The 27,981-nt window shown below is 46.1% G+C and overlaps 2 protein-coding genes across 6 annotated transcripts in view; one reads left to right on the top strand and one right to left on the bottom strand.

Moving 5' to 3' along the window:
• The window catches only part of LOC309398746 (lysosomal dipeptide transporter MFSD1-like), a 332,444-nt gene that overhangs the window by 263,577 nt on the left and 40,886 nt on the right, over positions 1-27,981 (bottom strand). The gene's annotated exons all lie outside the window — the stretch shown is intronic.
• Positions 1-27,981, top strand: part of CRAMP1 (cramped chromatin regulator homolog 1) — a 45,615-nt gene that overhangs the window by 11,518 nt on the left and 6,116 nt on the right. For all 5 annotated transcript variants that reach the window (XR_014176436.1, XM_081965890.1, XM_081965889.1 and 2 more), the window contains exons 3-20: positions 3,224-3,417; positions 5,047-5,200; positions 7,404-7,487; positions 8,571-8,619; positions 10,232-10,317; positions 11,141-11,264; positions 12,668-12,749; positions 14,089-15,354; positions 16,321-16,495; positions 17,135-17,316; positions 19,037-19,111; positions 19,530-19,611; positions 20,809-20,913; positions 22,048-22,226; positions 22,548-22,628; positions 24,169-24,406; positions 25,762-25,926; positions 27,242-27,387. Coding sequence is in view for 4 of the 5 variants with exons in the window: in XM_081965890.1 (XP_081822016.1) it covers positions 3,224-3,417; positions 5,047-5,200; positions 7,404-7,487; positions 8,571-8,619; positions 10,232-10,317; positions 11,141-11,264; positions 12,668-12,749; positions 14,089-15,354; positions 16,321-16,495; positions 17,135-17,316; positions 19,037-19,111; positions 19,530-19,611; positions 20,809-20,913; positions 22,048-22,226; positions 22,548-22,628; positions 24,169-24,406; positions 25,762-25,926; positions 27,242-27,387 (3,467 nt within the window). In the remaining variant the exon portion in view is untranslated. The remainder of the gene's footprint in view (positions 1-3,223; positions 3,418-5,046; positions 5,201-7,403; positions 7,488-8,570; positions 8,620-10,231; positions 10,318-11,140; positions 11,265-12,667; positions 12,750-14,088; positions 15,355-16,320; positions 16,496-17,134; positions 17,317-19,036; positions 19,112-19,529; positions 19,612-20,808; positions 20,914-22,047; positions 22,227-22,547; positions 22,629-24,168; positions 24,407-25,761; positions 25,927-27,241; positions 27,388-27,981) is intronic.

The raw sequence follows: 27,981 nt of genomic DNA, 5'->3' as shown, positions 1-27,981 counted from the left end.
CCGAAGCCGCACGGAACGCTGTTACCTTCCCACCAAAGGTGGTCCCTATTTTTCTACTTGCATTTTTTACGTGCTTTCGAACTGTTGGTTGGCAGAAGCTGGGACAAGTCACGGGAGATCACTCTGCCTTTGGCGTTTAGTCATGCCGGCCACATGACCACGGAGACGTCTTCGGACAGCGCTGTCTCTTCGGCTATGAAACGGAGACGAGCACCGCCCCCTAGAGTCGGGAACGACTAGCACATATGTGCGAGGGGAAGCTTTACTTTTAGTTTAAATAGACAGTTGCATTTCCTTGATGCTGCCTCTTGACATTTCTCACCAGTAGAGAGACCCTGGGCAAATTCTTCAGCACCGGAGGCCAAATGTAGGGCACACGAGAAGGCAGAGAAGTTTAATACCTAATATTCTTTGCAGATCAATAGGTTGAGAAAGAGATATGCCTCATTCAGCATATCTACCCTCTTCACAGCTGCTTCCTATACCTCCACGTAGAGGCTGTTGCAATACCTAGATAAGGGACTCCCCAAAGCTGTAGTAATATCTGTAAATGATTTGTCACCTCGTTTGACCTCTTTCCGTGAGGAATCTCCGTGGCAGTTTTATCACACTGTTTTGCCAGCACGGATGCGTGGGAATTTCTCTGTAGCTTTCACCCATTTGGTTGTCACTAGGTAGGTGACTTAACGCGCTAGTAAGCAATGCAAAATGGAGTACGCCTACTCCAACATGAAGTTGTTTTCAGCAGCCCGTGTTGTGGACTCCTAAGCCCCTAAAAGAAGAGGGTGCCCCTCGACTTACAACAGTCTGTTTAGTGACCGTCCAAAGTTATAACAGCACTTCAAAAAGAGACTTACGACCTTTTTTCACACTTATGACTGTTGCGGTCATAAGTGGTCACGTGATCGAACTGCAGACGCTTGGCAACTGACTTGTATTTCTGGCCGTCGCTGTGTCCCGCAGGTCACGTTATTCCGTTTTGCGACCTTTGGACCAGCAAAGTTGATAGGGCAGCCAGGTTCACTTAACAACCATGTTACTGACTTAACGACTGCAGTGGTTGAGAACCCCGGCAAGAAAAATCATAAAATGGGTGACAAAGTACATAATGTGAGACTTGTTAAACATCCACACAATACGGTTAAAAGCAACAACAATATCTTAAAACCAATAACACTATCAACCAATAACAATATATAAAAACCAATACCACTTTATAAGGCCTTGGTAAGGCCACACTTGGAATACGGCATTCAGTTCTGGTCACCACGATGTAGAAAAGATGTGGAGACTCTAGAAAGAGTGCAGAGAAGAGCAACAAAGAGGATTAGGGGACTGGAGACTAAAACATATGAAGAACGGTTGCAGGAACTGGGCATGTTTAGCTTAAGAGAAAGAAGGACCAGGGGAGACAGGAGAGCAGTCTTCCAATATCTCAGGGGCTGCCACAAAGAAGAGGGAGTGAAGCTATTCTCCAAAGCACCTGGACTAGGCAGGACAAGAAGCAATGGGTGGAAACTAATCAAGGAGAGAAGCAGCTTAGAACTGGGAAGAAATTTCCTGACAGTTGGAACAATTAATCAGTGGAACAGAAGTTGCCTCCAGAAGTTGTGAATGCCCCAACACTGGAAGTCTTTAAGAAGATGTTGGATAGCCATTTGTCTGAAATGATATAGGGTTTCCTGCCTAGGCAGGGGGTTGGACTAGAAGACCTCCAAGGTCCCTTCCAACTCTACTATTGTATTATTGTATAAACATGTGTAAAATAGCCTCGATATCTCTTTAGCAGAACGTGTCTACTTTTGTCAGGATCCATTTCAGGTAACTTCGATCTCCTTGTGACCTACAGTCTATTAGCTTGCTCTCCCACCTGTTGTATTCCTTTTAATGGTGACAGAAGAACTCATTTAAATAGGAGCTTTCAGAATACTTGAGGATGCTCAACATATTTACGTGGAATTTTTTTTTAAAAAAAATCGCATGTATGTGCCTGTCGGTCGAAGACAGCTACAACTCTGCTTTTAAAAAAAAAACTTGGTTAATTTGCAGCAAACAGGTTACAACACCCCATTCCTGTAGACTTGTTCAGCCAGAATTGCATTGCAGTTGTTGGCAAAAGGTGGCTTATAAGGCGATTTCCATAAGTGCAGCAGATGAGTCTTGATCTCCTATGTAATTAATTACGGGCTACTGATACTCTTTAATTGTATAATTGTATTATTGTATAATTGCCCTGGTTTCACCTTGCAGTCTCCACAGAGGCCCAAATCTTTTCTTGCTCCTTCCGGAGTAAGTTCACTTCGGTCTTCGAACACCCCATCCCATTCCTTTCTCCACCCTGTGCTATGCCGAATGCGTTTGTGTGGTGGCACGCCCTGTCAAAAGACGACGGCAGCGGTCCACCCTCATTTCATCTCTGTGTGGGGTGCGGCATCTTGGGTTATGCCCTCAAAGCAACACAGGTGACATTTCATCCTGGGATAGACATCTCATAACTAGGAGTGGCCTGGTGGCAGAGCTCTCGCCTGGCAATCAGGAGACTTGTGAGTTCGATCCTCAGTAGAGGCGGATATTTCTCTCTCTCTCGGCACAATGAAAATATATCTGCTGAACAAAACTCCTAATTGGCAACAGGAAGGGCATCCGGCCATTAAAACACTCAACTAGCTCCATTCAGTTCACCAGACTCCACCCTACAAAGGATTATGGGATCGTTAAAAGATGATGATGATGATATACATGTCATAAATACTGTATTTTTTTCGGACTATAAGACGCATCTAAATTTACAGGAAGAAAACAGAAAAAAGTAGTTTTTGGCCTCCATGCGTCGTGTTTTCGCCCTCCCACGCCCCCAGAAGCGCTCTGCAGTGCTCTGCATGGTTCATTTTGGCCAAATACTCCAGCGTGCTTCTGGGGGCTGGGGAGGGTGAAAACGCAATGCGCAGGAGGTTTGGGTGGCCAAAAACACCGGTATTCAGTCTATAAGACACACCTAAATCTTCACCCACTTTTAGGTGGGGGGGAAGGTGCGTCTTACACGCGAAAATATACGGTAAATGCATTTTTTAGGCTAAGGTTCTTTTGAAGAGTTTTCTATCCTGCTTTCTCGCTGCCTTGTGAAAAATCATCTAAAACGAACAATAATTCCAGCATCCAATATCTGTGCTACGGTTGGTGGGGGGGTTTGTTGAGCTGACCCTTTCTTTTCCCTCTCCTCCAGGTGCCGATAATGGCGGGGCATCATCTGGCAACTCCTCAGGAATCCCGTCCAGCACCCCAGCCGGCAATTCAAAATCAAGCTCCAGGAACTTGAGCACTTCCACCGGAGAGAAAGAGGAAGGCAAGAAAGTGAGGCGTCAATGGGAATCCTGGAGCACGGAGGACAAGAATACCTTCTTCGAAGGCCTCTATGAGGTGGGTGCTTTAAAACGCTGGAAAACAGGTAGCCTTCGACTCACGGGAGTTCATTTAGTGACCGTTCGAAGTTGCAACGGCAGTGCGAAAGGTGACCTAGGGCCGTTTTTCACCCTTAGCGACCGATGCGGCCTTCCCCCTTGGTTACCTGTCCAAAATTTGGATGCTCGGTAACTGGTTCAGGATTTTAGGCATGAAATGAATTGTGCCCAAGATGGCTGTTAAGTGAGTCACGCCCAATTTTGCCAGGGTTAAGTGAGTCACTGCCGTTGTTAAGTGAATCACGCAGTCATTAAGTGAATCCTGGGTTTCTCATTGACTTCGCTGGTCAGAAGCTAGCTTGGGAGGTCACAGCACACTCCGGGATGCTGCAACCATCATAAATAAATGTGGGTTGCCAAGCGCAGGTTGTTAAGCAGATCACGACCGTTGCTAAGTGAATCACGTAGCTGTTGAGCAAACATGGCTTCCTCCGTTGACTTTGCTTGTCAGAAGCCGGCTGGGAAAGGTTCCTATCACCCAAAGACATTGCAACCGTCATGCCTGTTGCCAAGTGCCTACATTTTGATCATGTGGTAGTGAGGATGCTGCAACAGTTATAAATGCAAGGACTGGTTATAAGTTATTCTTTCCCAGTGCCGTCATAACTTTGAATGGCTGCTAAACAAACAGTTGTAAGTCAAGAACTACCTGTAGACCTCATTGATGTACGTATCTAAGCCAGGGGTATCCAAACTTGGGAACTTTTAAGACTTGTGGTCTTCAACTCCCAGAATTCTCCAGCCAGCCGGCTGGGGAATTCTGGGAGTTGAAGTCCACAAGTCTTAAAGTTCCCAAGTTTGGACACCCCTGATCTAGGCAGCCTGAAATACATACCTTATCCCAGCATTGTGAGAGTATTCATTCTGAATGAATTGTAATCTACCAACGGTGTTTCACCTATGTTTCAGCTGCATTGTCTGGGTTCCCGGAAGTTATAGTATGAAGAAATTCACCAGAATTTTGTCTTGTCTAATCCTACCGATTGTAAACAGGATGGATTTCTACCTGTGTGTTTTGTAGAATTCTGAATGCTAGCATTCGTACAGAAAACCTATTTTCTCCAGTGTGCTGAGTAGAGAATCCAATGAATGGGTTAACTCTGTGGCTCTGCTCGAAGACTGAGTCAATCAATCTTCTGGTCACGCCTCCTTTGCTTGCTCCGGCTCCGCATTATCCTTCACAGGATAGCGAATGGCTAGGCTGACTCCCCTGGTCTGTCCGGCATAGCCGTCCTTGTCCCAGCTGGTTCCCTGGTCTGTCCAGCAAAACCGCCTCATCCCAACCATTGGCTGTCTCCTCAGTCCACCCGGCATAGCCGCCTTCGTCCTGATTTGACTTCCCTGGTCTGTCCGGCACAGCCACGTTCGTCCCAGCTGGCTCCCCAGTCTCTAGCCTGTACAGCCATTTGGCGACTGCAGGAAATCTCCTGTAAATTTAGATATCAAACTGACCGGCGGTATGATGTGGAAACACACACCTTTCCCCAAAACCCACAAACATTTGACCCAACTCTGGAAGGTGTGTGTCATCCAGTTATTCCTGCTGCCCCACTTCTCACCTTGTAATATTTGCATTTTTTCCTCCCAGCATGGCAAAGACTTTGAAGCCATTCAGAACAATATTGCCCTGAAGTACAAGAAGAAAAGCAAGCCCGCAAGCATGGTGAAGAACAAGGAGCAGGTCCGGCACTTCTATTATCGCACTTGGCACAAGATTTCCAAATACATTGACTTTGATAATGGTGAGCACACCCTGAAAGGTTAGCTTGGCTTCTCTGAACGATGCAAGAAGCGTAGTTTATCTTTGGATGGACCGGTGGTAGATAGGGGGTAGTAAGGAATGTTTAGGATTTGCCCAGAGCAATCAGCCCTGCATCCAATGGAGTTTTGCCCCATTTTACGACTTTTCTCGCCGCATTTGTTTAGTTTAGTTTACTTGATTGTCATTGCACCTCGTACAACGAAATTAAATGCCATCTTCAGTATACATTATAACTATAAAAATAAAAACACAAAGACACATCCTTCACATGCCATGTAATTGCAATTGAAAACCCGATATTGCATGAATATTGAAGTATACCATAGAATTCAATGAAGTTACTGCCCTGGGATCGAAGCTGTTTTTGAGCCTATTTGTCCTTGTTTTTATTATCCTGTACCGTCTGCAAGGTGGTAATAGTTTAAAAAAAAGGGTGCCCAGGATGAGATGGATCTTTAAGGATGTTTTGAACTTTCTTAAGGCAGCGTCAGCTATAAAGCTCTTCCAAAGAGGGGAGGGGGCAACCCATGGTCCTCTGGGCAATGACGTTGACCCTCTGGAGCGCTGCCTTATCTGCCCCTGTGCAATTGGCTAACCAGACACAGGGGCAGTAAATTAAAATAACTCCCTATGGTGCAACGGTAGAAGGTCACCAGCAGTTTTTCCTTCAATTGTTGTTTCCTGAGAAGTCTCAGGTCGTATCATCTCCGCTGGGCCCTTTTGACCAATGTTGCAATGGGAGCGCCCCAGGTCAAATCCTACTTTGTGGCAACAAGGTAAGTGAATCACTGCAGTTCTTCAATTAGCAACATGGCTCTTAAGTGAATCCGGTTTCCTCATTGACTTTCCTTGTCAGAAGGTTGCAAAAGGGGATCACATGACTCCAGGACACTGCGACCGTCATAAACGTGAGTTAGCTGTCAAGCATCCAAACATAAATCATGTCTCCATAGGGATGGGATGCTGCAATGGTCATGTGTGGAAAAACTGGTCATAAGCCGCTTTTTTTCAATGCCGTCACTTTGAACGGTCACTAAACAAGCTTTTGTAAGTCAGGGACTCCTTGTATTAGTACGCTGCTTCCATGGTGGAGGGTTGGCTGGTGACATCTCTGTTGCCTGGGAGACACCCAGTTCACGCATCCCCATGAAGTTACTCATCAAAGTGGTACCCATTATCTTCTCGCAGTCGCCTGCTTTCAAACTGCTGGGTCAGTGAGAGCCGGAGCATGTGATGGGAGCTCACCAGCGATGGGTTCTGGATCCCGTTGCAACCAGTACGGTGCAATGGGGCCCAGAGTCCACCACATGAACACATGCGTGTGCGTCCTTGCCTTACGGCAGAGTGACGTGCAGGTGCCGTACGCTCCGTATGCGGAATGCCGAAGAGCTCAAATACAGGTAAGGAGGGCGGGCAGGCAGGTGGGCCCTCCGGAGCACCGTACCAGAACGGTACCCGTACCGGGGCATACCGCCTGCAACCCACAACGAGCTCACCCAGCCCGCAGCAGCAATGGGTCTCAAACGCAAGGCTCCCGATCATCAGCCCAGTGTTCTACCTTCGTGAGCCACCATGCTCCTTCAGTTATCATGCAATGCGTAAAGTAAAAAAACAGTATGAGGATAGAAGAGTTACATAGAAACGTGGCATTTTTTTATATCTTGAATCATCAGAATATTGCAAAAGATAAATGTGGGTTTAGGTCAGGGGTGAAATCCAGCAGGTTCTGACAGATTCTGGAGAACCGGTAGCGGAAATTTTAAGTAGTTCGGAGAACCGCCAAATACCACCTCTGGCTGGCCCCAGAGTGGGGTGGGTATGCAGATTTTGCAGTATCCTTCCCCCAGGAGTGGGGAAGGGAATGGGGATTTTGCAGTATCCTTCCCCTGCTATGTCCACCAAGCCACGCCCACAGAACCAGTAGTAAAAAAAAAAATGAATTTCACCACTGGTTTAGATGCAAATGACACCCTAACCAGCTATGAAATGTATCCCCTTATTGAACAATAAATTAATATTAATTGCAGGGAGATCTATCTGGATCAGATAACGTTGAAATAAATGTCAGTATTTGCCTGCTAGAGTCTTTTTAAATCAGAGGATGCTCTCAGTTTAATCCAATCGCGTGCAAGTTTGTGATACATTCTTTTCCGTGAACACCTGTGTTTTTCTTTCTTTTGCAGTGTTTTCTCAAGGGCTGAAAAAATCCTCCCTCGAGCTTTATGGCTTAATTTGTTATGGGGAGCTCAGAAAGAAGATTGGGGGCTGTGAGTATACTGTTTTTCGATGCCATGAAATTAGAAAATATATGGAAAGCTTCTCTCTCGGCTGCCGCAGAAAACCACTTCCCAACCATTTTGCCAGATGTTTCTTAAGTCTTCCCTCTACCGTATTTTGCGCATCGCTTTGCAGCGTGCATTTCTCTGGCTTTGTGTGGGAGAGATTTCCCAGCATCATCTGCAGTTTTGCTCTTTCATGCGGAGTAGAAGGAAGCAGAAAGCTACGCCAGGAAGCATCTGCTATTTGTGGGTGTCGTTTCACAAACAATGAGAAATCTGCTCGTCCTTGCTTAGCAGAAGGATGTAAGGACTAGGCAGGACGACTTCTGCGGAATTGAAAGCAGGGATCATATCTGACTACAGATTAGGAATTAAAACTAATATGCATTCTGAGCAGCTTTTTTAAAGAAAGAAAACCCAATCCTCTCAGTATCCAACTTGTCTCATCTAAAGTGACCATACAATATTTGTATTTTGGTTTTATCGCACCCTCTGATCTATATTAGCAAATACAACTTGTCCTAGGTGATCATTGGAAGTAAGGAATGTTTATTCCTTACTTCCAATGTTTATTCCTTACTTCCTGATTCCTGCTGGAATTGGGTATGTCGTTCAGTGTTTCTCAAACTTAGCGACTTTAAGTCCTGTGGACTTCAACTCCCAGAATCCCCCAGCCAGCATAGCTGGCTGGAGAATTCTGGGAGTTGAAATCCACAGGACTTAAAGTCGCCAAGTTTGAGAAACACTGGTCTAGTTGAATGAAAAGAGCCACAAAGAAGACGGGGTCAATCTATTCTCCAAAGCACCTGAACGCAGGACAGGAACCAATGGATGGAAACTAATCGAGGAGGGAAGCAGCCGAGAATTAAGGAGAAATTTCCTGACGGTTAGAACAATGAATCTTGATCTGTTGATGTTTAATTAAAATAATATTCCCCCCACCCCCCAAGCAATGACAATTTTGTGGCGATAAAGATGGCCCTCGACCTGTTAACTATTTTGTGTAGTCATGTTTCGTTGTTGATATTCTGCCCTTTTCTCCCCCCCCCCCCCCCCCAATATTCTTTAAAGGTATGGATGACAAAAACGCCACTAAACTCAATGAGCTTATCCAAGCTGGGTGAGTGTTTTTTCTCAATCATGATTGCTGTCACGAATGAAGGCGAACATACGTGTCCCAGGATAATGTTGCAGAATTCAGTCTGGGTCGGTCACCGGCACCAGAGGTTTGGCCTTCCAAGTTTTCTGAAGAGACAGAAGTTCTCTGAAGATGAGCATGAGTCCGAAACCTCGGAAGACAAAACCCTGTGACTGACCCAGATTGGATGATTGCTGTCTTTTTACATATCTCCTTCTTTCACGTTAAAAATCCAGGGGTGGGCTGCTACGGGTTTTCCCAGGTTTGGGAAAACCCTTAGCTAATATTATGGCCGGTCCAGAGAACCTCCAAATCCGACCCCTGGCTGGCCCCACCCCTCCCAGGAGTCTCCACGCGGCCCATTTTGGATGTGAGGTAAGTGCAGGGCCCGTGCGGAGGCTCCGGGAGGGTGGGATATGTCCTGGAAGTTCAAAAACATGTTTCTGGCCTCCAGAAGGCCTCCGGAGTCCACGGGAGGCCGTTTTTGCTGTCCCAGAGGCTCGAGAAAAGCCTCCGGAGCCTGGGGAAGGCAAAAATGCCGTCCGTCCCCCCTGTGGTGCAGGAGGCCGAGTAGGCCACACCCACCCAGCAACCGGGCAGAGAATCCGTTGCTGAAATTTTTAAAGCCCCCTCCTGCACACAACAGATGTTTGTTACCTTGTACTCTTGTCAGGTGACTAATGGGGCTGTTTCGGTATATTTTGCATGTTGTAAGCTGCCTAAAATCTTTTGGAGTGGGGTAACTTTTATCATTCACCTAAATAATAATTGCATTCATCTGATCGTCAAGAATGAACGAATGACTTGCTTGAGGTTTTCAGTGAGAAAATGGTCCTTGATTTGGACCCTATGAAGGCAAAAGCTACGGGAAGGGAATAGATTGTGCCAATCCCAAAGATTTTTCTCCTTTCCTGGTGGTGTCTAGTGGTTAAGGCACCGGGTAGAAAGCAAAAGATTGTGAGTTCTAGTCCATCCTTAGCTATGACAATCAGCTAGTTGACTTTGTGCCCCTCACCAGGAGACGGTGAGTTGTAGTCCCGCCTTAGGCATGAGAGCCAGTAAATGACTGGGCCAATCACCAGGAGATGGTGAGTTCTAGTCCCACCTTAGACATGAAAGCCAGTAAATGACTTTGGGCCAATCACCAGGAGACAGAGAGTTCTAGTCCCACCTTAGGCACGAGAGCCAGTAAATGACTTTGGGCCAATCACCAGGAGACGGTGAGTTCTAGTCCTACCTTAGGCACGAGAGCCAGTAAATGACTTTGGGCCAATCACCAGGAGACGGTGAGTTCTAGTCCCACCTTAGACATGAAAACTAGCTGTGTAACTTTGGGCCCTTCACCAGAATATAGTGGGAGTTCTGCTTCCGTCTTAGCCACGAAAACCAGGTGGGTGACTTTGGGCCTGCCACTCTCTCTGAGCCCACTTCACCTCACAGAGTAGTTGTCGTCGTTCTTGTGGGGAAAATAGGAGGGTGCGCTGGATGTTTTTGCCCGCTTGAGTTACTTGTAAAAATAATAAAAGGCGGGATATAAATAAATCAAGTCAAATAAATCTTCAAGCATTTCACCCCCTTTTAATATTCTTTTTAGAGCTACAACGGTTCGCTACAAAGGCAGAAACCTTCGCATCAAGGCCCCCATGTGCAGGGCTCTGAAGAAGCTCTGCGATCCAGATGGTACGTCGTAAATTCAGGGTAGGAAAGCTGCTTGGCGCAGCTGGCAGGGAGGAAGACCCCCGAGGGGGCCACACCCAGCCAGGGGATGCTCACTGTTCAATGCTCACCCTCGTCTGAGCTTTCCTCAGCCCCCAGGACCGTCCCATGCTCTGCTGGCCGCCTGCGGGCCACCACAAAATAAGGCAAAGCTCGCTTAACAACTGTCTGGCTTAGCAACAGAAATTTGGGCTCAATTGTGGACGTAAGTCAAGGACTACCTATAGGTTGTTCTCGATGTGTGATTTCTCCGAGCCTTTTGCTCACAGAGAAGGACTCCTCCGGGTGCCGTCCACTAGGCAGTGCCAGAGGGCGGCGCCCAGGAGTAGGGCCTTCTCTGTGATGGGCCCAGCCCTCTGGAATGACCTCCCCCCAGATATTAGGACAACGACTGATCTCCGCTCCTTCCGCACGAAACTCAAGACTCACCTGTTTCAACTAGCCGGCCTGGCTTAATTAGAACTCTCTAACCTCCCTGGCAATTTTAAACTGTAAATTTAAATCTTTGGGGTATTTTAATTGTTTTAATTGTTGTAATTTTACTGTTACTTATCTTAACTTTGTGGCTTTTATTTCTGTTTGAATTGTTAAATGTTAATGTATTTACCTCCTCCATGCCACACGCCTATATATTTGATTGTACGTCGCCCCGAGTCCCTTCGCGGAGAGGGCGCGACTGATAAATCGAATAAAATAAATAAATAAATAAATAAATAAATAAATAAATAAATAAATACCTGGGCTCGTAGGTAGGATTTTCAGCATCCCTTCTGCTGTGTCCCTACAGGTATAAGTGATGAGGAAGATCAGAAGCCTGTGCGTCTTCCCTTGAAGGTCCCCGTGGAACTGCAGCCACGGAATAACCACGCCTGGGCTCGTGTGCAGAGTCTGGCCCAGAACCCACGACTCAGGTACTTCAAAGGCTGACTGTGGGAGGTGGATGGGGAGAAACTGGAGCCTTGAAATTGGATTCACAGCAGCCAGCAACATAAAAGTGGCTGTCTCATTTGAGCAGGGAATTGGGGATGTTGCTGGCATGTTCTGCAGAGTATTCAAGCCAGGGTGGATAAAAATCGATTTTTTTAAAAAAAAAATTAAAATTGAATTTTTTAAAAAAGATTAAATCATATTAAATTCGATTTTTTAAAAGTTTTTTTTTATTTTTTATTTTCAAAACAAACACAACACATAAAATCTTCCTTCTTTACATACTGTAGAAAGAGTATCAGTTGGTTACAAAAAGGCTTTCGTTCATCTCTTCCACAGTCATCAAGCATAATTCATATTAACTCAAGTATTTTAACTCAGATATTTATACATGTTACCATCATCATACCTCCATTTTCATTTGACTCTAATTGTTTAAACGTCCTTCATCATAAAATACACCAAGATTTAATACATAACCACGTACTGGCATTTCATTTACTATTCCTAAGATTTTTTTAAAATTCGATTTTTATTTTATTTTAATAGAATGCTTTTGGAACAAAAATCTACCTAAAGATAGTTTTCCATTTAGGATACATTGATAATTTAATTTATTCAGCATGAAATGGAGCTTAGTTATGCCGCACGAGGCTGCCTATTCTGCCATGTTTACATCTTTGGTAAACTCATTCAGTGAATAAGTCCCTGTGGGGAGAGGGGGCGACTAATAAGTTCAAGTAATAAATAAATAAATAAATAATAATATCCAGGCTCTGCAAGCTGAGATAATAATATGCCCCGCGTTGACGCACTCACACAATTTCGCAGCAGAGAGGGCAGTTCCTCTTTAAAATTATGATTGAAATCCACTTGATTTCAATCAAGCCCTTTGACTAGTGATTTAAATCATGATTTAAATCGACTCGATTTAAATCAAATCCACCGTGATTTGAGCCATTAAAAACAAGAAGAGGAGAAGATTGCGGGATTTTTCTTTTTCGCTCTTCCTGTTAAAATAGGTGTTTAAGGCACCTCCTATCCTTGTGATGGCGAACCTATGGCATGCGAGCCGTCACTCAGGTCAGATGCACCACACATGTGCGCATGCCTCCCACCGGCCAACTGATTTTGGGGTTTCTGCCGCGGGGTGCGTGTGGCCATGAGGACAAAAAGTTGTACTATACTGTGCTGCTGTTTTATGCTACTGTTTTATTTTCATTCTACTTCCAGTGAAGTAAAAATGGGAGTAATAGAATCCTAGGTTGGGTTGTAGGTAGGTATGGGGATGTTTACTTTGCTTATCTTATCTAGGGAGACTAAGTTCCCTTGCTAACAATATCTCTCATTTTCTGATTCTTCTTTTCTTTCTTCCGTGACTCGACAGAATGATCGTGGAGCTGCATCGGAAGGTATCCAGCCTCATTGAATTCCTGAAACAGAAATGGGCTCTCCACGAAGTGCGTATCGTATCCTTTCTCCGATGCAGGAGTTAGTGGGATGGAATGTAGACTGGATTCCCAAGAGGGAAGGAGGGAGGGGATGCATTCCAAAGGAGCAAGAGACATGGCGGTTAGACGGTTCGTGTGGGAGGAATGAGGCGAAGACAGCTCCTGCCTAATAGTTGCCAGAGTATCTGTTTGCATATAGTCGGTTTTAGTTTGGCAAGATTTTTGTCTGTCGTTGAGGAACAATGAAGGAAACTGCTCAAAAGAACCTCAAAATGTCTTTTGGGGGGGTTTTAGAGCCTGTTTCAATTAGTTTCTTCCTTGTTCCAAGAATTGGCATTTTTAACATTACAGGTAATCCTCCACTTAACAACCACAATTGAGCCAATAATTTCTGTTCCCAGGTGAGACAGTTATTAAGTGAGTTTTGGCCCATTGTACGACCATTCTTGCCACAGTTGCTAAGGGAATCACTGCAGCTGTTAAGTTAGTAGGTCGCAAAAGGGCATCTAGAGCCGAGATGGCGCAGTGGTTAGAGTGCAGTATTGCAGGCTACTTTCTGCTGCCTGCCGGGTGCCCTCAATTTGGCAGTTCGATTCTCACCAGGCTCGAGGTTGACTCCGCCTTCCATCCTTCTGAGGTGGGTAAAAGGAGGATCCAGATTGTTGGGGGCGAGAGGCTGACTCTAAACCGCTTAGAAAGGACTGTAAAGCACTGTGAAGTGGTATATAAGTCTAAGTGCTATTGCTATTGCCCTTCCTTCCTTCCTTCGAATGTAGTATTGCAGGCTAACTCTTCCAACTGCCAGCAGTTCGATCCTGACTGGCTCAGGTTGACTCAGCCTTCCATCCTTCCGAGGTGGGTAAAAGGAGGACCCAGATTGTTGGGGGCAAGAGGCTGACTCTAAACCGCTTAGAAAGGACTGTAAAGCACTGTGAACTGGTATATAAGTCTAAGTGCTATTGCTACATGACCCTGCAACCGTCATAAATATAAGCCAGTTGCCAAGTGTGTGAATTCTGTTCACATTTCAGTGGGGATGCTGCAACGATTGTAAGTGTGAAAAATGATCATAGTTCACTTTTTTCAGTGCTATGGTAACTTTGAACGGCCGCCGAACGGACTGTTGTAAGTCGAGGACTACCTGTGCTAATATTCATTAAGCTGTCTCTTCCATTTAGAACAAGGGTTTCTTTCCCAGTTCTTTGCATTTTGCAGTCTCACTAGTTACCCCTCCTCTCTTCAGGGCATCCTACAAGATGCCACGGACTTGTCTGGGGTTTCCGTGGAAATATTGACAGGTACGGCCTGCCTCTCTTTTGCTTCTCCACACCTGTCTTCCTAAACCTCCTTCACGTAGAGGAAAACACTAGCCGAGCGGCAGCTGCAAGATTGCAGAGATGCTGAAGCGGGCAGCAGCTATTCCGAAGAGAAAACGATGTTCCACCTCTTCCCGGGGGAGAACTGCACGCTGACCCCCCTCCCCGGGGTTGCCCGCGTGGTACACTCCAAAGCTTTCTGCACGGTGCATTGGCAGGAATCGGGGCGCTGCAAGCAGAGTACAAAGGATGTCCACCTGTTGCCCCCTGCCCAAATCCTGGGCATACAGAGCGGTCAGGGGACAGCCAGAGGGCAGGTGAAATACTCACGGGGGGCGGAAAGCAAGGGCGGAACCAAGCCCGAAACGACCGCGGAAGTGAGCAGAATGCCTCAGTTGATCCTTGGTCCCGTCGCGAACCCGGACGATTGCTCCGCCGAAGCTGGGCTCACCGAAGGCGCATCCTCGGACCTTGGCATCACCAGCCATCTCAACAAGCCGCCCGCTGGGCTTCAGGACCCAAGCGGGAGCCTGGAGAAGTCCATCCTGGTGGCTGAGAGCACAGAGGTGGTGCCCGCCTCGGTAGACGCCAGCAGCAGCGGCAAGTGCAGTTGCAGCGATCTCCCGCCGGATTTGGAAGAGTTCTCCCTGCTCGATCCCTTCCCTCGTTACATGAAGTCCTGCCATGATCTGATTGTCCCTGAGAAGTGTCTCTGTGCCGAGAAGCTGGATAGAAAAGAGGTGGTGGCCTTTCCAGAAAGTTCTTCTCCCGGGGGCGGCATGGAGACCAGCAGCTCCAGTCCCCCACAGCTGGCGAGCGGCAGGGCGGACGTACCCAGTGTTGGTCTGTCCGCTTCTGAAACTCAGGCGTTCCCCTGCTCCGGACTTCAAGCGGAACCGTGCGTGAAGGAGCTTCCTGATGTGGTAATGGAGGATTCTCAGGAGAAGCTCAACCCCTCACTGCCACCGCCACCACCTCCTCCTCCTCCACCGCCTCCAGCTCAGGGACAGACGGCCGCAAAGCCTGTCAAAGACGACCCCAGCCGCCTCGCACAGCAAGTGCGGGAGAAGGGGTGGAGCTTGCGGACCTCTGAAAGCCTTACCTTGGCTGAAGTCTACCTCATGATGGGCAAGCCGAACAAACTGCAGCTAGAATACGATTGGCTGGCAGTCCTGGGGCAGGAAACCCAGGATGCCGGGGAGCCCATCGCCGAACCGAAATCTGTTCCTCCATCGGCCACTTTCCACAAACAGAAACTCCTAAATTGCCTCTTGAAACTCATCTCTTCTGAAGTGAACCCCAAACCAGTAAGTACCCAATTTTTTTCGGGAGTATAAGACGCTCCGGAGTATAAGAGGCACTTTAATTTTAGGGGAGGAAAATAAGAAGATAAAAAATTCTGCCTCTGCTTACCAGCATCCATCAGCATTTAGCTGGCTAGCGTCCTTAGCAAACAGCCTGGTCAGCTTCAGCACGTTAGCCTGATTCAGCAGGAGCAGCTGATTGGCGGGTGAATACCCCCAATCAGCTGTTCCAAGAGGTGAACTTTAGCAACAGGTTCCGCTGGTTGTGAGCGTCGCTCGCACGCATCTCATTGGGGCTGACACGCCGCTTCAGAAACGCAGCTGATCATTGCAGGGAGTGAGTACAGCGGGCGAAGCGTGGAACCAGTCAGAAAAGGCAGCAGTTGTTCTGGGTTGCCATTTTGGCCTCTGAAGCAATTACTCCCGCTCATTGATGGGATGGGGTCCTTCAGGCACTTAGCTTGGCTGCCTGTTTAGTAGCTACAGCCCTTCCCTCCCTCCCAGGCGCTTCAGTGAGCGGTGCGCAAAACTTCAGCCGAGCTCGAGAGACAAGAGTTTGCAGGGGGCCGATCTAGCGCCCAGGCTGGCTACAAGACAAATATTCATTCTTGGTCGTATTTGAGATTCCTAGCTGCAGTGGACAGCAAAGCGAGCGTTGACCCCGGGGCGATTCTCTCCGCTAACAGGCAGCCAAGCTAAATGCCTGAAGGAGGCCATCCCATCACTAATTCATATTCGTGGTCCACGGGATTTAAAATTATGAACTTAGTGGTCCCTGAGGTCCGAAAGGCTGGTGACCCCTGGGCTAGTGAATTAACCACTATCCTGTCCCACCATGGTAGTTCTGAATGTTCTTTGGAATATCTGCTCTTTAACATGGGGTGATGATGATGATGATGATGATGATCAAGAAGATGATGACCATGACGATGGTTTGAAGCATCCTGCAATTCACTGCTTCCTTTCTAGATCCCCGAAATGAACTCCGTTGCAACCTCCCCCATCAAGCCCATTCAAGAGGAGCATGCTTTGACCCCTCCCGGGAAGGTGATTACCATTAGCACCAGGAGCCCGGGCTGTGCTCGCAACCAACCTGCAGTTCATAAGAAGACCTTTTCCCCCGGTGCCACTCCCAACTCCTCAGGTGAGTCAGTCTCATCTCTTCTGGATAACAGAATCAGCAGCTTCTTGGGCAGTTTGAACATTCTTGGTTGTGCGTTTTTGACGTTAGGTGTCATTTTAGGTCTTGGGTACTTCCAAGACTTTTCTTAATAAACGTCCTCCTTGGCTTGACCCTTCTCTGTAAATCAATCGTATCCTGCCCCATACGTCCCTTCGGTCTATCCGCTCAGACAGAGAGGGACTCCTCCGGGTGCCGTCCACTAGGCTGTGCCAGTGGGTGACACCTAGGGGAAGAGCCTTCTCTGTGATGGGCCCGACCCTCTGGAATGACCTTCCCCCTGACATTAGAATGACTACTGACCTCCGCTCCTTCCGTCAGAAACTCAAAACCCACCTGTTCCAGCTAGCCGGCCTGGTCTAATTCCAGCCTTCCCACCTCAGTTTTGGTTTTTAAATTTTATGATTGGTTTTATGGGCTAGTTTTAATTTTTATAAATTGTACAGGGGTTATTTAATTTAATTTTAACGATGTATATTATTGTTTGGATGGGTTTTTAAATTTATACCTGTACACCGCCCCGAGTCCCTCCGGGGAGAGGGGGCGGTCTAGAAATCTAATTAAATAAGTAAATCCTTAATGTCTTTTATCGTTTCCGGTCAGGTTTCCGAAATCCTTCTAAACCCCTCTTAGTGGCTAGTTCTTCAAGTTCCAGCAACCCTGATGCCGACGGTGGCCTCTTCGCCATTCCCACAACCCTCCCGCCAAACAGCAGGCACGGGAAGCTTTTCTTGCAAAACAAAGAAGCCGATCTGAGTTTCCGCCAGTGCTTGGATACCATCAGTGTGAGTGTTAAAATGTGGAAATGTAACATTCGGAGACAACCAGCCCAGACTTCCTCGTAGCTGGTAAAGTTAACCTGTTAACTTTTCTCGTAGCTGGTAAAGTTAACCTGTTAATGCCTTGGTAAGTCCACACTTGGAATACTGCATTCAGTTCTGGTCACCACGATGTAGAAAAGATGTGGAGACTCTAGAAAGAGTGCAGAGAAGAGCAACAAAGATGATTAGGGGACTGGAGACTAAAACATATGAAGAACGGTTGCAGGAACTGGGTATGTCTAGTTTAATGAAAAGAAGGACTAGGGGAGACATGATAGCAGTCTTCCAATATCTCAGGGGCTGCCACAAAGAAGAGGGAGTCAATCTATTCTCCAAGGCACCTGAGGGCAGAAGAAGAAGCAATGGGTGGAAACTAATCAAGGAGAAAAGCAACTTAGAACTAAAGGAGAAATTTCCTGGCAGTGAGAACAATTAATCAGTGGAACAGAAGTTGCCTCCAGAAGTTGTGAATGCCCCAACACTGGAAGTCTTTAAGAAGAGGTTGGATAACCATTTGTCTGAAACGGTATAGGGTTTCCTGCCTAGGCAGGGGGTTGGACTAGAAGACCTCCAAGGTCCCTTCCAACTCTACTGTTGTATTGTATTGTATTGTATTGTATTGTTTCCCTGAGAATAAGACCTCCCCAGACAATAAGCCCAATTGGCCCTCTCTGGATTAACTGACCTGTGGGCCGAGTTTAAGGGGCCTCCTGCACCTCAAAAATAATGAGACCCCCCTAAAAATTAGGCCAAGCGCTTCTTTCGGGGATCAAAAGAAAAGAAGACCCTTGTCTTATTTTCGGGGAAACAGGGTAAGCAACTATCAGTTCCAGGTCTCAGTCTTGGTCACGCTGTTAAGATTTCATGGCATTTTGTGTCCTTTATATGTTATGACTTAACAACTGTGTTGTTGGGAACGAGACGGAAAAAATCTCAGGTTTACACAAAATTTGGGAAAGGAGGAAGACAGAATTCCAGCCGATAAGGAATCACATTGGCCGCTTCTTCCTCTACTGTTATTTTCCTGTATTCTCCATCATCAGAACATATTTTGAAGTCCCTCTTCTCACTTCCCAGGTTGAAGCACACACTCTGAAATCAAGTTTGTTTATTTGTTTGTTTGTTAAATGTATTTGCCGCCCACCTCCCTGCTTTTAGGGGGGAAGAGCCTTTCCACTCTTTCTGAATATCTGATTCTGATGTTTTGCAGCAGAATATGGAGCCAAGGTGGCGCAAGGGTTAGAGTGCGGCACTGCAAGCTACTTCAGCTGACTGCTAGCTGCAGTTCAGCAATTCAAATCTCACCAGGCTCAAGGTTGACTCAGCCTTCCATCCTTCCGAGGTCGGTAAATGGAGGAGGACCCAGATTGTTGGGGGCAACAGGCTGACTCTGTAAAGCGCTTAGAGCAGGGCTGTAAAAAGCACTACGAAAGCGGTATATAAGTCTTAGCAGTATTGCTATTACTCTGCTCTTTTTCTTCTTCCAAATTAACTGGACACATTTTCACATCCGCTTATATAAATTATGTAGAACCACAGAATCTTTGCCACAAGAGACACTAAATCAATGTGGGGACACCTTAGTCTAGAGCTTCTGGAAGTTCCCTTCATGCAACAAGCCAAGCATCAATGGTCTTGTTAAGAGTATCAGAATGCTGTGTCGTGAACTACTGTTTCTCTTTAGATGCAATCGGATTTTTTCTTGCCAAAGCCAAGAAAACTACGCAGCAGACACCTGCGGAAGCCACTGGTTGTACAGGTAAGACAGAAGGCTAATTGAAATACATTCTTCACTCGATTGACCAATGGGTTCTTTTGGCTTATTTGGAGGGCTTATTGTTACTTACTCCCAAGTCGACCCCTGTTCTTTAGCTGTTCCCTTCGTCTGGCAACTCTGCGCATGCGCACACTGGGAACAGGCTCCATCTGTTCCTCTGCCTCACTGATGTCTGACTCTGAAGGCAGCTGATAACTGGCATATGGCCCTGGCCCCCTCTCTGCCTCCGACACAGAGCCCTCATCAGAGCCTTCCGCAGACTCCAGGACTGGCCCAGGTTCCTCCCCAACCCTCCTCACTGTCCGAATCTGCTGCCAGCTCTGTTGGCCGCTGGTGGGTCACGACACATTGGAGATCTTTTATTTTTCTTTTAAAGTTATATCTCACTTTCTTCTCGCAGAGAACACTGCTTCCGAGACCTTCTGAAAAACCTTCCCAGCATGTTTGTTCCTTTTCCATCTTATCGAACTCCTCCATAACAGGTGAGTTGCTCAACCGTGTTTATAATCTGAGTAATATGTTTTACACTCAACTGGCGAAGGCTGTAAATTCTTTTGACTAGAGGGGATTTAAAGTTGTGGCCTTTTCTATCTATGAGCTCATCCCAGACCACTAGCTGCGGTGTCAACAGCCCCGTGACAACAAGTCTTTTATTTTGCTTGTTTAGGTGACATCCTTCCTTCACGGAGTGGCGTTCGATCCTAGGTAGTGGGAGATATTTCTCTCTGTGGGCACAATGAGAATATATCTGCCGAACAAAACTCCGCATCGGTGACAAGAAGGGCATCTGGCCACTAAACACTCTTGCTAGCTTCATTCAGTTGCCCTGACTCCTCCCTGCAAGGGATTATGGGGTCGTTAAAAGAAGATGTGGCATCCTTCCCCCTTTGGATAGAATTCTAAGGACATTGATGGGGGAGCATGCCTCAAGGAAATTTGGGGTCCTGGGATCCTATTAAATTGCCATGAAAACCCCCAAGTGAGTGCTGAGAAAAGATGCAAGCATTTAGCCAGTAGATGCTGAAGGGTCTCTTGCTTGAGCAGGGGGTTGGACTAGAAGACCTCCAGGGTCCCTTTCCAACCCTGTTGTTCTGTGTTTGCCATATCCTTATGTCGCCCATTCTTCCTATTGGGGGCCTCTACAGCTTTTGTCTTCGGTTTTCTTCCTGGGAGAAAGACTCAGAACTGGGTGCCAAGTGGGGTATACCGTATTTTTTGGAGCATAAGATGCACTTACACACACACACCCAAAAGGGCTGAAAATTTGGCTGCGTCTTATACTCCGAATGTAGCTTTTTCGAAGCTTTTTTTTCAGCCCTAATGAGGCGCTGGCAAGAGAAGCTGTCTTCCGTGCTTTGCCTGCTTTTCTCATTGCTTCTCTCCGACGATCAGCTGTGCTTTAGAAACTGTTTTTTTTAATCCCCAACGAGGGGATAAAAAGCATGCGCATTCTCAAAACCAGCAAACCTATGTGCTGAAGCTGATTGGACTAAGGACTCTAGCCGGCAGGCAGAATTTTTCCCCCTCTTATTTTCCTCCCCAAAAACTAAGGGGCGTCTTATACTCTGAAATATACGGTAACTCCCAAGTGCCTTTTTAAAAAAAATGTTTTCAAATTTGGTGTGCTTTTAACCATTCCTGCTGTTCTTGATTGTATTCCCCCCCCCTTTTTTTTTTAGGAAGGGGATCTTTTCGGCCCATCCAGTCTTCGCTGACTAAAGCAGCCGTATCGCGCCCCATAGTTCCCAAGATCCTTCCAGCTCAAGCCACCACTCGTCTGTCCAGTAAGTCTTCTTGGCCAAAGAAAGTCCAGGCGCAGGGAGGTGGAGGTAGGGTTAGGTTTCCATAGGAAAATTCCATTGGGGGGGGGGATTACACTTTGAGTTAGGATTAGGTCTCCATGAATTCGGAGAGCAATATGGAAATCGCCAGTGGATTTGTAGCGCATGGATATGCTTAGGGTGCTGACTTGTTGAGCCCATCCTATCTAAGTTCCCAGGCAAAATACATGGGAAAATCCCATGGGGGGGGGCAAACCCACTTAGGGTTAGGCTTAGCTCTCCATGAATTTGGGGAGCAAAATGGGCATCGCCCACAGATTCGGAGTACATTGATACGCTTAGGAGGGTGCTGACTTTTTGAGCCCATCCTATCTACGTTCCCAGGCAAAATACATGGGAAAATCCCATGGGGGAGGGGGGCAAATCCCTTTAGGGTTAGGCTTAGCTCTCCATGAATTCGGAGAGCGAAATGGACATCGTCAATGGATTTGTAGCGCATGAGTATGCTTAGGGGAAGTCCTTGACTTTTTGTACCTGCCTTATCTACCAGTTAATACTAGTTCTGAAGTAACCGTTTCTATCTTCCCCCCATGATAAGTTTTTCATTATGTCCACCCAGGTCTCTAAATCCTTTTGAAAAAAGATCCTATTGACCTGGTTTAATAATTCAGGTGATATCAGGACCCTGGAGATAAAGGTTTTAAATAAGGTGAAGATAACGAAGCAATGGAAAATCTTAACTTTGAGAGAGAGAGAGAGAGAGAGAGAGAGAGAGAGAGAGAGAGAGAGAGAGAGAGAGAGAGAGGTCATTTTCATTCAGTCATTGTCTCATTTAGCAACCATTTGAGTTACCACTGTGATGAAAAAGTAACTCGGTTCCTATTTTTCTGCGTGCTTTCTAGCATTTTTACACGCTTTCAAACTGCTAGGTTGGCAGAAGCTGGGACAAGTAACGAGCTCACTCCATTACGCAACGCTAGGGATTCGAACTGCTGAACTGCCAACCTTCTTGATCCACAAGCTCAGAGTCTTAGCCACTGAGCCACGGCATCCCTGTTACCTCAAGTTTAGTGTTTCGCTAAAAACGTTCGTTTCAGGAAAATGCCCTTTCTCACATTTGCTGTTTTCTGTCCAAAGGCGCAATTGATTTGGCGGCTAAATCAGCCGGCATTATCCCCGGCAGTCCATTGCCACTTCTGGGGACCGAAGGCTTGCCAAGCGTTTCACCGCTCTCCCCGGAGGCAGTAACTACCGTGGTTGGAGGTCAAGACTCCACAGTGGCACGTCAGAATGGAGGCTCCTTAGCAACAGTGGCGGTCAGTTTTCAGCTTTGCTATAAAGATTCTTTTCTTTTATAACTAACTTTATCCAGTTCTAATAAAGGGTTAGGCGTCTATGGCAACTTTACGACCTGGGGACTTTAACTCCCAGAATTCCTAAGCCAGCATGGCTGGTTGGCTGGCTCAGGAATTCTGGGAGTTGTAGTCCACAGGTCATTTAAGTTACCATAGTTGCCCACCACCTGTTCTTATAGGATGTTGCTTCAGGGTTGACAGTAGCAGGGGAGGCATGTACATTCCATCATTTCAGTGTCTCTCTTCCAGCCGTTTGGCTCAAGCAGTCTTTCTTGATTCCAGGGTTCAAGCCATGAATGTCGGGTTCCTTTTCTTGGTCTACCATCCCAGCCTGAGCAGGAAGCCATTCCTGATGGCTTCCAGGTAAAGTATATTGAACTAATAATTACTTACACTTCAGAACTTAATGGATGCTAACACCGTAGTTTTGATTAAGGTGGATGTGTGTAAAACCGGTACCGTGTTTTTCGGAGTATAAGACGCACCTTTTCCCCCCTTAAAAGAGGGTGAAAATTTGGGTGCGTCTTATACACTGAATGTAGCCCCACCCACCCACCGGCACCCACCCTTTGGCCTCTGCCCCCCCAGCAATTTACCTCTGCAGCAAACAGAGCTTGCGGAAGCTTCAATAAGCTATAGCAATCCCTGCAGCCCGAAACAGCTATTAAACCACTATTATATAAACAGCAGATATTTTTCCCTTGCTTTCCTCCCCAAAATCTAGGTGCCTCTTATACTTCAGAGCGTCTTATACTCTGAAAAAGATGGCATTTGAGCTGATTGCAGCCTATTTTTAGACTTTAGTATTTTGGGAACTCTTTTCATCCCCAAATAAAAAAATGACACAATAGCAGTATTTGAGGGGCTGCCACAAAGAAGGGGGGGGTGTCAAATCATTCTCCAAAGGACCACAGGTCAGGGCAAGAAATAAACTTCCGAACAGTAATGTTTCCAAAAATTGTGGGCGTCCTCCTGTCACTGGAAGTTTTTCAGAGACTGGACAGTCGCTTGTCTGAGATCGTATAGATCAGTCGTGGCGAACCTTTTTGGCACCGAGTGTCAAAAAGGGAGCTTGCACATGTGCGCATCAGGCCCGCAACCCTGAAGAGGAGCTGCCCAGGACGCATGCCGCACCCGAAAGTGCACTTCCAGTTCGGATACTGGCGCACAGGCTCATGCGACATTCAGTTGGCACGCATGCTCATGCAGGAAAACAGAAGACCAGCTCTACCGGTTTCCGGCACTGCCGCAGGCACGAAGTTGGTTGTCGCGTGCACATGCGTGCCAGAAACCCAGAAAAGAAACAGGCGAGGCTACACATGCCAGGCAACATGGCTCCGCGTGCCATTTCGGGCATGCATGCCATAGGTTCGCCATCACGGGTATAGGTTCTGCTTGAGCAGGGGGCTGGACTAGAACCATCTCTCCCGGCACGCGAGCTGTCGCCAGTTGCTCTTCCCGGTTACGGCGTGCCAGCCAGCTGTTTTTCACGCATGTGGGAGCACCGGAAACCAGAAGAGCAGCTGCCTGGTGCGTTTGTGCGCGCCGGGAAGACGATCTTCTAGTTTCCGGTGCATGCATGCGTGCCGGCCACTTGCTCTTCTGGCACATACCGGAAACCGGAAGTTCATCTTCCCAGCATGCACATGTGTACTGGGCGGCTGCTTTTCTTGTTTCCGGTGCCCCCGCGCGCTCCCGTTTTGGCACTCGGTGCCGAAAAGGTTTGCCACCACTGGAACAGATGGTTGCATCCAATGTAAGGCAGCTTTCTGTATTCAAGCATGGAGGTAGGGTTGCAACAACCTGACAAGGTTCTCGGTCTTTTGCGCGGCATAAGAGCTTTAGAAAACGACATGTTGTTGCTGTTACTGTTGTACCTATTACCGTTTGCTTGCTACCCCAGGGAACATCGGTCCTCTCTCTGCCAGAGCTGCCTAAAACGTCTCTCCAGAACGGTCTCTCCTCCCCCTCTCCGCTCCCCTCTTCCGAGGCATCCAGCACCCGCCTGTCTCCTCCCAATGTCTCCGCTCTCCTCGACATCTCTCTCCCTGGGCCCCCCGAGGACGTTCTGTCTCAGGGAGAACCAGCCACTCAAATCAGCGACTCCATCATTGAAATAGCCATCAGCTCCGGCCAATACGGTAAGGGAGAAAGAGAGGAGGCATTGAATGAATGAATGAATGAATGAATGAATGAATGAATGAATGAATGAATGAAAGAAATAGTTAGCTCTGGCCAATACGGTAAGGGAGAAAGAGAGGAGGCATTGAATGAATGAATGAATGAATGAATGAATGAATGAATGAATGAATGAATGAATGAATGAATGAAAGAAATAGTTAGCTCTGGCCAATACGGTAAGGGAGAAAGAGAAGAGGCATAAAAAAAAGAAAGAAAAAGAAAGAAAGAAAGAAAGAAAGAAAGAAAGAAAGAAGAAGAAAGAAAGAAAGAAAGAAAGAAAGAAAGAAAGAAAGAAAGAAAGAAAGAAGAAAGAAAAAGAAAGAAAGAAGAAAGAAAAAGAAAGAAAGAAGAAAGAAAAAGAAAGAAAGAAAGAAAAAGAAATGTTTAACTCTGGCCAATACGGTAAGGGAGAAAGAGAAGAGGCATAAAAAGAAAGAAAGAGAAAGAAAGAAAGAAAGAAAGGAAGAGAAAGAAAGAAAGAAAGAAAGGAAGAGAAAGAAAGAAAGAAAGAAAGAAAAGAAAAAGAAATGTTTAACTCTGGCCAATACGGTAAGGGAGAAAAAGAAGAGGCATAAAAAGAAACAGAGAAAGAAAGAAAGAAAGAAAGAGAAGAAAGAAAGAAAGAAAGAAAGAAAGAAAGAAAGAAAGAAAGAAAGAAAAAGAAATGTTTAACTCTGGCCAATACGGTAAGGGTGAAAGAGAAGAGGCATAAAAAGAAATAAAGAGAAAGGAAAGAAGGAAGGAAGGAAAGAAAGAAAGAAAGAAAGAAAGAAAGAAAGAAAGAAGAAAGAAGAGAGAAAGAAGAGAGAAAGAGAAAAAGAATAAGAATCTTTTAACTGGCCAATACAGTAAGAGAGAAAGAAAAGAGGCATAAAAAGAAAGAAAAAAGAAAGGGAAGAAAAGAAAGAAATGGCAATTACCTCTGGCCAATACGGTAAGGGAGAAAGAGAGGAGACATAAAAAGAAAGAAGGAAAAAGAAAGGAAGGAAAGAAAGAAATGGCAATTACCTCTGGCCAATACAGTAAGGGAGAAAGAGGAGGCATAAAATGAATGGAAGGAAGGAAGGAAAATAAAAATAAATAGCTCTGGCCAGTACATTAAGGGAGAAAGAGAAGAGGCATAAAACGAATGAATGAAAGAAAGAAATAGCAATTAGCTCTGGCCAGTATGGTAAGTGAGAAAGAGAAGAGGCATGGAATGAATGAATGAAGAGATGTCAAAGATTAGCTGTTCAAAAGATTGCCGTAGGTGTGGAAAAGACGGTTGCATATTTTACACCCTTCAGTTAAAAAAAAATAAATCATCCATTTACAGGTGAGAATGTTTCCCTGTCTCCAGCCAAGCTGAACGGCAGTGATAATTCCAAAAGTCTTCCGTCCCCATCCTGCAGCCCCCAGCAGAGCTGGATTGCTTCGCCCAGCCATGATCCACAGTGGTATCCCAACGACTCCACCGACTCTTCGCTCAGCAGCTTATTTTGTGAGTGCAGCCCAAAACGTCTCCCAGGGTCCAGGGTGGTTGATATGACCAAGCTCATCCCTTTCTTTTGCCCCGTAGCCTGTCTGTTGCCAAAACCCAGCTGGAAGATGTTCATTGAGCAAGTAGGAGACCCAACCATACTATTTTTTTTTTAACTGAGCGCAGCTACAGCTCCTTTAATCAGCAACATTTATTCCACCATTATCCCTTCTCGTTTGCTTTTTTTTCTTTTCCTTTGTCCCATAAAAAACCTAAAATCATTGGGAAGATCATTTTTTTTCACTATAAATAGTCCGAGAATTAACCAACCACAAATCGGGACCAGAAATTTCTGTTGCTAAGCAAGGTGGCTGTTAATGGGAATCCTGGCAAATTTTACAATCGTTTTTGCCCCAATTGCTAGGTGCATTGCTGCAGAGAATAAGAATAAGAACAGAATAAAAATAATAATTAGAGTAGAGTAGAACAGAACAGAATTAAGGATAGGATAGGACAGGACAGAATATAGGATAGGATAGGATAGAATTGAGAATAGAAGAGAATAGAATAGGGAATGGGAATTAGAACAGAATAGAAGAGGAAGAGGAAAGAATTGAGAATAGGAATAGAATAGAATTAAGAGTACAATTAAGAGTAGAATAAAATAAAATTAAGAATAGAATAGAAAGAGTAGAATAGAACTAAAAATAAGAATAGAATAGAATAGGGAATGGGAATGAATAGAATAGAATTTAGAATAGAATAGGTAATGGGAATGGGAATTAGAACAGACTAGAATAGGAAGAGGAAGAGGAAAGAATCGAGAATAGGAATAGAATAGAATTAAGAGTACAATTAAGAGTAGAATAAAATAAAATTAAGAATAGAATAGAAAGAGTAGAATAGAATTAAAAATAAGAATAGAATAGAATAGGGAATGGGAATAAATAGAATAGAATTAAGAATAGAATAGAAATAGTAGAATAGAATAGAATTAAATAGAATAGAAAGAGTAAACTAGAATATAGAATAGAATAGGAAATGAGAATGAATAGAATTAAGAATAGAATAAAACAGAACAGAATAGGTCCTTTTTCCCACCCACCCCCAGTATCGTTATAACTTTTGAATGGTTGCTAAGTGAATGGTTGTAAGTTGAGGACTACCTGTAGTGCTTTGATCCTAGTTGGGAAAACAACTTGTTACAATGGGCACAAGTTGAGTTCGGCCTCTTGCCAAAAAGGGGGCTTTTTCTGAGGACATCGCTGGGCATCCTGCCTTTGATGCAGAAGACAAGAGATCCCTGCCTGACATCTTCATCCTTCTGTTTTTACAGCCAGTTTCCTTTCTCCGGAAAAGGGCCGGAAAATGATGCCCACCTCAGTGGGCAATCCAAGCAACACCTCCTTGTTGGGGCCCAGTCTGCTGGATGGGAATTCACGGGATTCTTTTGTCTCTCGGTCCATGGCGGATGTCGCTGAGGTACGACATACCTTTCTCTGGGCGAGATGGTACGGAGCTTTTGGCCGGGGTGATAGCAGAGAATGAGAGAGAGAGAGAGAGAGAGAGAGAGAGAGAGAGAGAGTTTGGGATGCCGAGGAAGGTGCTGACCTCAGGAGGAAGGAGACCATGAATTCCAGGTCTGGGTTTGGCAGAAAAGCTGGCTGGTTGACTTTGGGTCAGTCTCTCAGAGCCCAGTCCCCCGAAGGGCGGTTGTTGTGGTGCAAAATAGGAGGCGGGGTATTAGGGAGGGATGGAAGAGGGGAGGAAGAAAGAGAGAGGGAAGGGAGGGAGGAAGGAATAGGGGAGGAAGAAAGAGAGAGAGAAGGGAGGAAGGAAGAGGGGAGGAATAGGGGAGGAAGGAAGGAAGAGAGGGAAGGGAAGGGAGGAAGGAAGGAAAATCTAACAGGAAGGAAGGAAGCCACTGTGGCGCAGTGGTTACAGTGCAGTACTGCAGGCTACTTCTGCTGACTACCAGCTGCCTGCAATTTGGCAGTTCAAATCCCACCAGCCTCAAGGTGGACCTTCCGAGGTGGGTAAAATGAGGAGCCAGATTGTTGGGGGCAAGAGGTTGAC

The sequence above is a fragment of the Natrix helvetica genome (assembly GCF_964273705.1).
Source record: "Natrix helvetica genome assembly, chromosome: 13".
Lineage (NCBI taxonomy): Eukaryota > Metazoa > Chordata > Lepidosauria > Squamata > Natricidae > Natrix > Natrix helvetica.
The sequence above is the reverse complement of the archived record's forward strand: the minus strand, read 5'-3'. Positions and strand labels throughout refer to the sequence as shown.